Source organism: Camelus ferus, chromosome 2 (assembly GCF_009834535.1).
Source record: "Camelus ferus isolate YT-003-E chromosome 2, BCGSAC_Cfer_1.0, whole genome shotgun sequence".
Classification (NCBI taxonomy): Eukaryota; Metazoa; Chordata; class Mammalia; order Artiodactyla; family Camelidae; genus Camelus; species Camelus ferus.
This window is the reverse complement of record NC_045697.1, coordinates 74,602,147-74,615,262: the sequence shown is the minus strand read 5'-3', so window position 1 is coordinate 74,615,262 and position 13,116 is coordinate 74,602,147. Positions and strand designations below refer to the sequence as shown.

Genomic DNA, 13,116 nt, shown 5'->3' with positions numbered 1-13,116 from the left:
AGCTGATTCAATTTCGCAATGGAACTTTTTATTTCTTTTATTTTACTACATATTCAAAGTACTGCAAAATTTATAACATATGAGAGAGAATTCAGAAAATAATTTGGAAATTTATAGTCTTGAATGTCTTTGACTTATATATAAGGTTTGCCTTCTCTCATATCTTCCATGAAGGTAAAGGATTTTATTCATGGAAAACAGTAGAAGAAAATGAAATAGCAAAAAAAAAAAAAAAAAAAAAAAAAGCTATCAAATTCTTAAGAGGGAAAGATACCACCCCTTAAAATTCTAGAGAGCAAAATTTGCCAGCAATAAAGTTAGGTTTCTATAGCCCTAAATATAATAGTTGATTGCAAGATAAACACTATCATTTATCCTCAGCTAACAAGTTAGTTAACCAATAAGTTAGGTTGACTCTAGTTCTTTACCTTTTGTTTTGTTCTCTGTACAGATGGCAGTCATCTTCACTAATGGACTGTTGCTGAACAGATGTGGGGAAGAATTCCTAGTTATGATAATAAATGAACTACTAGGTTGAGACTTGATGGATCATTCACATTTGTTATCAATTGAAAATTACCTTAGCCTATAAGGGAATTGGGATGGGGAAAGGAATAGAAAAAATCACACAGTGAAGGGAACATGTAAGATTACAAAAAAACATGCTCAGTGTTAGGTTGATAATTTTCTATATTTGGAGAAATTTTTGTGATACAAGCTATGAAAGTTAATATCAACAATTATTTTCTTTTCTGGTAGAGGTACAAATTATGTATAGTGATTCTCAATTTGTAACAAAACTTCTTCCTCTCACCACCACAGTCTCCCTAGGGCAAATGAATAATTGTGCAATCGCCAGTATCCTTTACCAACTCTTCCTCCAGTGCTTTCTCAAGGATAGGATCTTTCTACATCCTAAAAGAACAAACTTAATTATTTAGTTGTTCTTTGGACTCTATTTCAGTATGTCCATACTTATAAGATGTACACCAAAGTGAGAGTGAATCATAGCTAAGCAAACTGAGTGATTTTTTTCACTCATTCTGAGATTATTTACCACAGCTCTGTTGCATTCATTTAAATTATACACACACACACATATGTCCCTGTCTATTCAGATAAATATTTAAGCAGCAAGTGGAACTTTTGGAAGGGGAGTGGGCATTATAACTTACTGCTTTGATGGTAACATGTGGGGAATGCTGGGAAATTCTTAGAATTCTTCAAGTGAGATGCCTGGCAGTGCCTTATCACTACCACTGAATTATGGATGAATTTTTTTTTAAATTGCTGCTGCTTCTGTTTCAATATTAACTTTAAAAAGCAATAGGATTACATGTGTCATTTTCAATTCCAAGAAATTTATAGACATAACTAAAGAAAAAGTATGTCAGAGCTATTAGGTCTTTTGAATCCGATGGAACTATAATGAATAAGGGTAGCTGTGTGTTTTCCAGAGGTCATTTTTTATTATTAAATTTGCTGTTTTCTGTTTGGTTACACATAATTTTTTGTCAGATGTTGATTATTTTTTAGAGTATGTGGTACCATAACAATGAGAGCCTCCTACATTGTACTTGTAATATCGTCTTCAGTACTTTGAGATTCAAAATGTCATAGAATTATTTCACAGTTTTTACAGAATTGATCTGACTCCTTCATTTCTTGTTAAGTCTTCATATAACTACCATCTACATATGATGAAAAGAAATTCTTGTTCCTCTATGTGTATAATACTTATTAGACAGATGTTATTTTTAAGATATTGTCATACATTTGTACTCACAAAGAAACCTTTTCAAGTGATCATGGAGGTCTTACCGCCTCACAAACAAATAACAACAACAAAACCCCATGGTTCTGGCCATATGTAGATTTCAATAAATTTTAAGAAGTAGAAATAATACAGATACCATTTCTCAGATCATTATTCACTCATATTGGAAAATAATATAAATAATAACAAAATTTTCTTACTACCTAGAAATTAAAAAGAAATCAATAAAATAAAATAAACAACTTCTTTCTTAACTCTTCAGATAAGACATTTTGAATGAAAATTGTAGAGTATCTAGAAAATAAGAACCCTACACATAAGAACCTATGAGTGCAACTAAAGTGGGCATTTCTCTCATTGCTCATCATAATGCCTTACGTATATAAGATACTGACTGATTATCCCTTATCAAGTCATTTTATTTCAGCTAGCTTTTGAAAGATTGATAGGGTTTATATAAGTGAAGATCAAGAATTCCTTTTTTTAACATCCTTGAGAAATCTCAACACCATCCTAAAAAAAAATTTACAGAAAATAAAAATAATACTGCATATTCACCTAATTTTATTTTACCTACTCTTTCCAAAGCATAACTGTACTTTGGTAAAGAGGCTAGTCACTGGAATAGGCTGAAGTAGGTCACATTTCCTCTGCTAATAAGGGAACTTGCAACACTATGCAGTTCCACTGTTAATGTTCTGGTGTGTTAGGTATGGGGTGCTAAGATTTTTTCGTAACACACAGCTTGTGACTTTGTGAATATTAAGTACATAAAGAATTGAAAGAAGCTGGATTTTTGAATAATTCACAGTGAAATAAAGGATTTCTTAAATACACAGATTTTAAAGTATGTTTTAAATGACCCACTACAATTATTCTTATTATACACTTAATTATCTTTTACTTTGACTGTACCTTTCTTGAGTTCTAGAGTCCAAGCCTACCAGAGATCCTTTCTTCTTGCTAGCTATCGATATTGTATTGTGTGTGCAAGTTGTATTTAACGTTTACTACATTTCATTTAAGTGATAAATTCAGTGCTTTCAAAAATATATTCCACTCTGCAGTAAACATCATGGGATGGGGGGAAAATGTATGACTTCATATTTATAAAATGAGGCTATGTAAGTTGCTGAAGAAGAAGAGGGAGAAAAAAGATCAAAGGAAACAGCAAAGCCAGGGAGGCATATTCTTAAACTCTATGAGTTTAAGTTCATTTCATTTGGTACTGTATTTTAATTAATTATGAGTCCTCATACTGAGAAGAATGGTGTTAATAGAAGCTCTGTCTTTGACAAGAAATGCCTTGGTTGGTTGAGGGGACAGAGACTACTCCTGAAGAAAGTCTGTCTAATGTTAAAAAGGCACTGATATGAAGAGTCATTCCTAATCAGAGCTGATCCTTGGAGAGAGAATATCTTTGTACTGTCTCTAGGCTAAGTCAGGTTTTTATTTCTGTTGGTCAAAAAGAACTGTTCCAAGTTGGATGGAGCTAATGAGAACTTGTTTCTAAAGTTAAGGAAGCAAACAGCTGACATTGAGTAGTCTGCCAGAATCTGACACTTCATCAGGGACTGGCTGAAAAAATATATGAAAAAACTGTATCTATTAACATCATATTAGGGAAAATGAAGTTTAATAGATAAAAAGATGTATTATTTTTGAAACCTGTACTATTTGTTATTCTTTAGTGTTTATTTGTATAGTTGATTGTTTTCTGTACCTCTCATTTATCTTCTGGTAGTCATTTATGATAGCCTGTCACTATATTTTAATCCATTTAGTATGACCATGAGGTTGCCAGATTATTCAGTTATTAATAGTTAGCTATTCATACCTGAGAGTTTCATTAAAATTCCTAGAGAAATTCTTAAATTCTTGGTGATAAATATTCCCACATCCTTAGAAAACAAATAAGTGATTGCAAGAATATCACATTATCGTCTGAGTTATGTGTAGAGCTAAAGATAGAGAATATTACCAATCTACAATAGTTTTTTAGCATTATTAAACTATTCAATTATGTGTACATATCTACACACACACACTCGCAGAAAGTATGTATCTTACCCTTTAGGACACCTATCTTATTCTTATACTCCCATTTTGTATTCTACCTTTTCCATTACCCTGACAATTGTCACAAATTACTCTTTTCAGTCCCTGATCTCACTTAATCTCTTTTTTTCAAACATTATCTTCTTGGATTTTTTTGTATGTCCTAATCTCGTTTTTGTCTTTCCTCTCTGTTATCTTCACTCAGTATCTTTCTCTGTCTTCACCTGCCCTTGCATGTCATTAATATAGCATTCCTCTGGGTCTGTATAGGCCTCCTTCTGTTCTCTCACAGTATGGATATTAGACAGTCTTGCAAACTTGCGTCAAACAGTGATCATGGCATCCAGTTATTAGCTCCTGCTCAAGCTTCTCTTATTAGCTAATCTAGGAGACCCATATCCAATGCTTGGTCAACACTCCACTTGGATGTTCCACAGGCAACCTTTAATTCAGCATGTCCAAGGCTGAATTTATTTTCTTTTCCCCTTACAGCTGTTTCTCCTCTAGCATTCCCTATACCAGTAACCACCATTATCATTCAAGTCAGTATCTAGATTCATTCTTTTTTTTGGTATATATATATATATTTTTTATTGAAGTATAGTCTGTTTACAATGTTGTATCAATTTCTGGTGTACAGCATAATGCTTCAGTCATACATGAAGATACATATATTCATTTTCACATTCTTTTTCACCATAAGTTACAAGATATTGAATATAGTTCCCTGTGCTATACAGTATGAACTTGTTATTTATAGATTCATTTTTGATTCCTGCCTTTCCTTCCAATATTCAGTCAGTCAAAAAACATATTCACAAACCTGTTCACTTCTTTACTGATGCCATCATTTACTCAATTTCACCATCATCTCTCACTTGCTTTCCTGCAAGTTTCCTGCATCTATTCTTACTCCTTTTTAATCCATTCTTCAGACTTCAGCTAACATAATCTTTTAAATTTTTTTTTTACTTTAAACAACAATAATTTATTGTTTCACACTTCAGGGGGCTAAAAGTCCAAAATCAAGGTGTTGGCAGAGACATGCTCTCTCTGATGCCTGAAAGAGAGAATCCTTTATCTCTTCTAGTTTCTGGTGTTTGCCAGCAATCCAGTGTTCTTGGCTTGTAAATGCATCGTTTCAGTCACATGGCCATCTTTCCTTTATATGTATTCACATTGTTTCGCCTCTGTGCATATGTCTATGTCCAAATTTCCCCTTTTTATAAGGACCCCAGTCATATTGGATTTGGGACCACCTTTAGCATAATTTTTTCAACTAGAAATCTTAACAAGAATCTTCTCATTATCCTTCCTTATAACAAAATTAAAAATTCTTAACATGGTCTGCAAGGCTCTGCATAATCTTTCCATTGTCTATCTTATCAACTTCCATCAGTGTATCATTCCTTCTTATTTTTCTATGCTTTAGATTTCCCCCAATTTTAGGAATACCCTATACAAACTTCTGCCTTCAGGTCTCTATATCTGCTTCCATTTTTTAAATTAAACTAAATTCCTAAAGAGTAAGATCTGCATTTTATTGATTTTTATGTTCTCATTGCTTAGTTTAATGCCTGATGCATTGTAGCCTCTTAATAAATGAAACAATTACGTACATTTTTTCCTGATAGCTTATGGGTACATTAAGGACCCCCAGGGCCTAATTCAATGCCTGAGAAATAGTGTGTGTAAATACACAATATATGTATATTTAGATGAAGTAATTACCACAAATAAGGTTATACTATTAACTCTCAGTTGAACAGATCATTCAGTTGCTTAGTCACAACTCCGTATTCATCAGGCATACCAGCTCTATCTACTTTTCCTTCATAACATGCATTATATTAATAATTATATATTTATATTTATCTCTTATTCTCCACTGCATCCTCAAAACCTATCATAGTATCTGGCATATTGATAAATAAATAGTACCTAGTAATCAATAAATATTTTTTAATGAATTAACAAAAAGTTAATTCCAGTTAATCAGTGTTTTACTCTTCCCTATAAGAAAATGTATCTAAAGAACGGTCTTCAAAATCTTCTTTAGTACTTGTTAAAAATGCATATTTGGAGCTTCACAACTGTCCCATATCTACTAAATCAATCTCTGAGGGTTGACTCCTAGAATCTATATTTTTAGTAAGGTCTTGGATGATTCTTAATGTGATAGGTGCATACGGTTTTCTCAAGACATATTTTTGAAGCTAAACAGGACTATTTTTCCATGAGGGGAGGAAACTACAATGATAAGACATTCACGTTTATGGTGACAGTGTTATTTTATCTTCTGTGTTGTTTTTTGTATTTTTTTATACTAATCTACTTGTTTTATAGTTATGTAAGTCTACCCTTTTTTGGCAAGTTGACTTTCCTTTCTTGCACGAAAACCACCAGCTGTTTTCACTCCTCAGCAGTTAGTTTTATCCCGCTCACTCTCTGAGTCTCTCCTCTTGTCTTTACTGCCAACGGCCAGCCCTCTTACAAGTCTTCCTCTCCCTGTATTCCCCTCCCCTTTTTGTTCATCTTTGTGAGAGCAGTTTTTAATCAGTGGTACTGACCTACAGCACTGGAATTCCAAAGGCTTTTCCTGTGGAAATAAACTAGAGTGAGAAATTCATCCAGGACTCAGAAAACTTATATTCCCTACTAACACTTTATATTTTCTCTCTTAAAATTAGTCAAAAACTAACCTTATTGAATCAACTCAGGATATATGTAGTGATTCAGGTAATAATTACAGGGTATTAATGTATGAGTATGTATGAGTATAAACATAATTGTTACCTAAGATGGAAATCATCAGGAATTGAAAGTGACGAACTGTTCTCCTTCCTGAAAACTTGAAAATGTGAAGAATTTGCTTCAAGAGGAGAGGTGTAAAGAAGCAAAATATTGGTGGGGATTAAGGAAAAACCAAGAGAAAAACAATGCTTTAAAAAAAAACAAACTTAATTTTACTTTTAAGAGAATTCTGACTGTTTTATTCATTTAGAGAACATTTGTTCCACACCCACTAAATGCCAAACACTTGATAATTTAATATTGTTAAGAGCTTTATAGTTACAGAGAGGGTTCCACAGTCCTCATTTCATACTAGTGTGGACTGCATCTTTTCAAAGTACCTTGCTAAGTAAGGGTGTGTGAGAAAAGGTGGCTGGGAATGTATCTTCAGTTCAGATGAGGGGCATGACGAGCAATGCCCAAGCCTCACTGCCATTACAACCATACTGTTCATTTTTCAGTCTCAAATGTTAGTTAAAACAGAGCCCCTCAAGTCCAGAGTTAGCAAAATTGTTACCATTTTATATAAACTTCCTTTCCCACAGTGTATCAGTTCCAAATTTTGGGTGTAATTTAATTCAACATACCAGAAAACTATTTTGGCAGATGGAAAAAATGTATCAAGAAGGGATAAAATCATGTATTAGATTTTTTGGAAGGGTAAGCTGAACCAAAATTTCAAATTCCTTGTGGAGTGAAACAGAGTATAAATAACTGTAACAAAATAACTCATGGGTAATTATTTATTTCCAGGTTAAGAATATGTAAACTAGTGATGCGTGTTTATCACTGCTTTTTCTCACTGACTCTTTATTATTTTTTCACATTTTAAAAATCTAATTGTTTCACTGCAGCAGTCTGAAGCTTTCAACATTTACATATTACATATCTCATCACTATATTTTTAATTATTTACTGTAATCCTTTTTTTGTGAAGTTATCCTGAGAAATCAAAATTCATAGTTGCATATTAAAGATGCTTCTTCCTCTGAGTTACAGAAATCCCTGGGTCTTCTCATGCAAAATCATCAAGTTAGTAAATGCCACTTTTCTGAATATAGGTATTTCAGTGTGCACAGTCTGTTCTAAATAGGACAGTGCCCTCTAAATACTAGTGAAATAAGGGCAGAAAAAATGCCCAGAGCCAGACAAGAATCAAATAATGACTGAAAGAGTACTAGATTTCTAGAGTGTGTTGTGTTGAGGAAGATTTTTTTTTTTTTTTTGGTGGGGGAGGGGTTTTGGGAAGGAAGAGAGATGTTTAGAAGTTTGAGGGTAGGAGGGTGTTAGGGATGGAATTCTTGATGAAAAAAACAGAAGAAGAAAGTAAATAGGGATTACTGTCATCTTTGGTGGCAATAACAATTGTCCTGATTTAGGGTGGAGTATCCTACTTAGTACTGGCCCAAGCTAGCAGCTGAACTGATCTGAGACAGGGAACACTTCCTTACAGGCAACAGGGCGAGGCTTGGACACAGTATTAGCATATCTGCATTGCACTTGATAGGAAAGTTATGCTGGTGACAGTTTTTATTTATTTGCAGTCTGATTTAATTCAGTATTGATCTGAGATATCTCCTATAGCAGTGTTTTTCCAAGAGTGAGTCTATAGAATATACTGTCTTCATAAAGAGTGATGGGCACAGATAGCCCAATTCCAACTTGCTAATGAATATCTGAGCTCTTGCACTGAGATCCTCCTTATGCAACCTCAAAGGCCAGAGGTGTCATTTCATATATCAATGACATTCCATGGCATTTAAAGAGAAATGGATTCTGGCACGATTCTACAGAAAAGCTAGCAACAACCGACACACTTGTTATATACAAGATTCCGTGAGTCTAATGACTTTCACAATCCTAGGATATTACTGTCCTGCTTTTTTCAGCCATTCTCCCAGGATTTCCTAGAAAATAAGCAAAATAAATAAACAAGCCCTGTTGTATGAGAAATAAACCTAGCTAAAAAATTAACTTGTTAACATGATTTGTACAGATGCTAACACAGAATTTAACAAATAAAGGTGCATAATGAAAAAAGAAAAGGCAGCTTTTATCTGTAGCATTCTCATATCTGCTAGAGAATCATTGCTAAAGGTTGTTTCTTTTCATTCCCTGCAAAGCCAAAATGAGCAACTAAACTAGAATTATTCCAAAATACATCTATCTGAATTATAAATTATTGTTCCAAAATCCTACAGAAATTAAGTAAAACAGACAGCAAAGAGTAAACAATAGAGTCTGGACAGGCTTGATTTAATTAATAGATTTTTAAATTTTGTGCTTGTCAAATGGATATTTGAATTAGTTTAAGATTAATAAGATATTTGTTTTCTTGAATAAATTAAATGGTCCCACTGATTCAAATACTCACTTTTGATAAACTAGATTCCCACATGTATTTATATCCATTTCTGAATCCTTTTTTTCAGTTAATGGATCTGTTTATTTCTTTTCCAGTACCAAGAGGTTATTAAAATTATAATTATATCGTACATTTGGCACTATGTTTCTATGTGATTTATAGAATTGCTTGTCTTTTTCCTTCCTCCCCTGAAAAAAAAAATCATTTTGTCATTTATATTGTGATTAAATTACATGTATAAACAAGTAGAGAAAATTGATACACAGTATTGAATTTTATTTTTTCTAAAAATAGGGTATGCCTTTCCATTTGTTCATGTCTTTTTAGTTCCTCTATGGCATTTTAAAATTTTCTCACATATTTCTTATTAGGATTATTCCTATTTTAACCTTTCTGTTGTCATTATTATTTGGATATTTTATTATATTTTCTAGCTGGTTATATATACAGAAAAATTGTTGGTTTTACAGACTGTTTGGTGTAGTGGTAAAGAATGTAGACTGGGAATTTTTGAACCCCTGCTGTGCCACCCCAGCTATGTGACATGTTTTCTTATTGTCCATAAAATATAGATAATAATATTTATACTTTATAGGATTATTATATTAAATTAGCTAATATATGCAGAACACTGCTGGCACATAATAAACAATCTATAAAGTTTTCACTGTCATAAGCATTACTATAATTTATCTGCAACATTAATGTTCTCTCATTGTTTGTAATAGTTTTTCACTTGCTTCAGGTTTTCCAGTTATGTATCATCTGAAAATTATAATTTTGCTTCTTTTCCAATTCTATACATCTTGTATCTTTCTATTAATTGGTTACTTCACCTAATTCTCCAGAACAGTGTTAAATAACAGTGGTAAAGGTGGACATCTTTATCATACACTTGGATTTAATGACAGTGTTTCTGACATTTTGCTTGCTCAGTTTGGCTTGAGAGATAAATTTTATCATGTTATGAAAGAGCCATGCATTCTGACTTCTTAAGACTTTTCTCAAGTATCTTTGAACGTGTTGTTCTGATAGTCAGTAGGAAGTGAATACAAGCCATGACTATTGTTGACTTCCAAGCTTTGTCTTTTTATTATGTTTCAGCTTTTTGAGCCAGCTCTAAATCCAGGCTCTGTCCTAATTTCTATTTATATAGACTGTATCAGTCCTATCAGAAACTGCCAAACTTTTACTTTAAGCCAGAGTTATATTTAAAGTCCTTCCTCACCATTGGATGAAAATATTCCAGGACATCATGGAATGGATAACTATATGATTTTGAGAGAGTTAGAATAAAAAACTGACTAGACTTCAAGAGCAATGAAACCTTACTAAAAATTTATCAGCCAAAGTTAAAGAATAAGTTTTAGTTAAATTTAAAATACCAAGAAATTCTTCGCATGTTGATTGATTGGGAAGGAGATAATTATTTATAGTAATATATAAGAGCAAATAATTATAAATTACCTTCCCTGAGAGGCTAGTACCAACTTGTGGCTTTTTAATTCATTTGTCATACATTGGTTAATTCTTGATTATTTATGGTATTCTTACCATTTATAGCATTATTATCATTTCAATTAAAGTAACCTCTTGTGTTTTAACCAATCTGGTTTTGCAATAGAATATCTATTTTATGTTTTTTCTAAAAAAGAATTTTTGAACACATTTAAATTTATGGCAATATGACCAGAAGTGCCAAAGAAAATTTAAAAATTTTAATGCAGTATATAATAGTTGAAATATATCTGTATATTTTATAGCTACTGTAGTATTTTAAAGATTTATTTCACCACAAGGAATATGGCCAGTAAATCCTTTATCAAATATTTTTCCTTTTCTTAGATTACTTTTTATTGCATATTAAGTTATATTAAGTCAAAAGGAGAATATGAACACTTTTTTAAAATTTAACAACTTTAAAATACAATATATCTAGAATAAATTTTGCAGTAATTCATCTATGGCATTATAGCTGCTGATTTTAGTTGTAATTGCTGTTACACTTGAACTTTTTGTATATAAGCTAATTTATTAGATTTTCTTATAAAAATTCTATATTTTTTCATCCCCAATTTTTGTTTCAGAACTTAGAACTTTAGTCAGATCTTAAAAGAATTGAAAAATAAATTAGTTTTCCCCTGAAATACTTATTTTCAACAGGTAAATATTTTTAAATGTGTATTAGCCAATTTAACATTACAGAAAGGACCCATTCATATTTATCAGTTCATATTGCATAATAATATTATAAAACTAAAGCATATCTCGGTAATATCTGCCTTTAGCCTAGTTGTGACATGTACGTAATCTTTCTGATCTCATTAAAATTACAATCTCTTTATTTATGTAAAGGAAGTTTGGAATACAGCTGAATACATTATGATCATTGCAACTTCAATATCTATATTCTCATAAGAATTGTCTGGAATGGTTTGTAGTGTATTAAAATAAATGACTAGAGATTAGAGACACGTGAGTATCCTTCCTTCATCAATTTTAAACAGTCTTCTATCTGCATAACTAAAATTTTAAATTTCCTTTCACTTGGGACATCTCAGTTATATTAAAATAAAAATGGTTGGCTGATACATGCTGTTAGCTGGAAATTCCACCAGATATTAATCATAGTAATAACAGTACCACACACATGTTAGAGATCTCACCAACCTTGTCCTTGGCACAGCAATAAGGATGAGAGGTAGATCTGTAGACTTTTCCACAGGGCTTTACTGAAGCTTCCAGCTAGAGTATTTTGGTCATTTACTTGACATTCTTTAGTTACACAGTGAGGGGAGTGATGGGGGGATTTCCCAAGTGACAAGGAACACATGAGCAAAAATGGTAGTGCTAATCACTTCCATGTAAAAGGAAAAGTATAGGAGTGAGAGAGAAGGGTAATGAAGTCAGTAACTCAACTCAAGGAAAGGTTGTACCTTGAAAATGTAGGCTTTGAGATGAAAATATCAGTTGACTAAAATACTGTGACTCTTAGTCACCAGCTGCCTCTACTCCCTGAATCTCTGCTGCCATTGAAAGCTGACCATGAAGTTCTATGTGGAATAACATCTCTGTCACATTCCAGTGGAGGGTATCACAAGGTCTACCTTTAGAAGCTCAGCTGAGGGCAGTTGCTCTCACGTTTAACTTTTTCACCTTGTTTACCTCAGCCTAGGAAGTTTAAGTTCTGGTTTTATTTTGGAAATTATTTACAGAAGCTTTTAGAAAATATATACACAGTGGCACCAGCACCACCACTCCCCACACACATTGTCATGTTAACCCTGTTTCTGCCCCTTAAATCACTGATATGAGACGTGTTCACTTATTGCTTCCATCTTTTCTGCCTTCACGTCAACCAGTTTAAACCATGAAGTATTTCCCAGCTACTTGTCTTCGAAATGCTTAAGTTCTTATTGATAAAAGTTTATACAAGCATGTCATGCTTTATGGACAACACTTTACTAAGCCTCACAGTTCGAATCACTTCTGAATCTCTTTAAGTAGAAACTCCTTTGATGTCATTAAGTATTATGTGCAGGCTTTTAATCTTTGTCCCAAGAAGTAAGCAAGAGTTTTGTGACCTATTAACAGTTGAAAGTCAATCAGAAAAAAATGTCATAGAATTCTAGAGCTAAGACAAACATAAGATATCTGCTCTTGCCCCTTCATTTTATACATGAGAAAACTGAGGCCGAAATGACATTGTATATCAAAGAGAAAATTACTCTCTTTACAGAAATTTAGCTTACACACAATTTTTCAGGAAGCACATCTGTGAAAATTTTAGCATAAAATTTCTAATCACTGAAAAAATTCTATCTCCACTTCTAAGTGTTTCATATTCAGATACATTATCTCTCTTTTATTTGAAGGAGAAAAATATTCTCTGTAGTGTGAGAATATATTATACAGCTTCCAGAGCATGACAATTTTATTTCAAACTCTATTTCAGATGCTATATTTCTCTATCATAGAAATGGTAACTTCTCCCTAATTCTCTAAAAACAAGAGAAAGAAATAGAAACACTATACTGCCACTGAAAGTATTTATTGTTTTAAATATATGGATAAAAATGTCTTTGTAGATTGATAAATTTTCTGAGGGTAGTTTTCCTTTGTT

The 13,116-nt window shown here is 32.5% G+C and overlaps 1 protein-coding gene across 9 annotated transcripts in view; it reads left to right on the top strand.

Annotated features, from left to right (window-relative positions):
- TBCK (TBC1 domain containing kinase) overlaps window positions 1–13,116 on the top strand; it is a 172,781-nt gene that overhangs the window by 114,683 nt on the left and 44,982 nt on the right. The window contains exons 24-25 of one of the 9 annotated variants that reach the window (XM_032461194.1): window positions 4,379–4,381; window positions 4,903–5,288. The exons of 7 other annotated variants lie outside the window; for them this stretch is intronic. In XM_032461194.1, coding sequence (XP_032317085.1) covers window positions 4,379–4,381; window positions 4,903–5,064 — 165 coding nt within the window. In that variant the 3' untranslated portion in view covers window positions 5,065–5,288. Of the gene's footprint in view, window positions 1–451; window positions 2,597–4,378; window positions 4,382–4,902; window positions 5,289–13,116 lie in introns of those variants that run through there. One more of the 9 variants, XM_032461197.1, reaches the window with a different exon arrangement.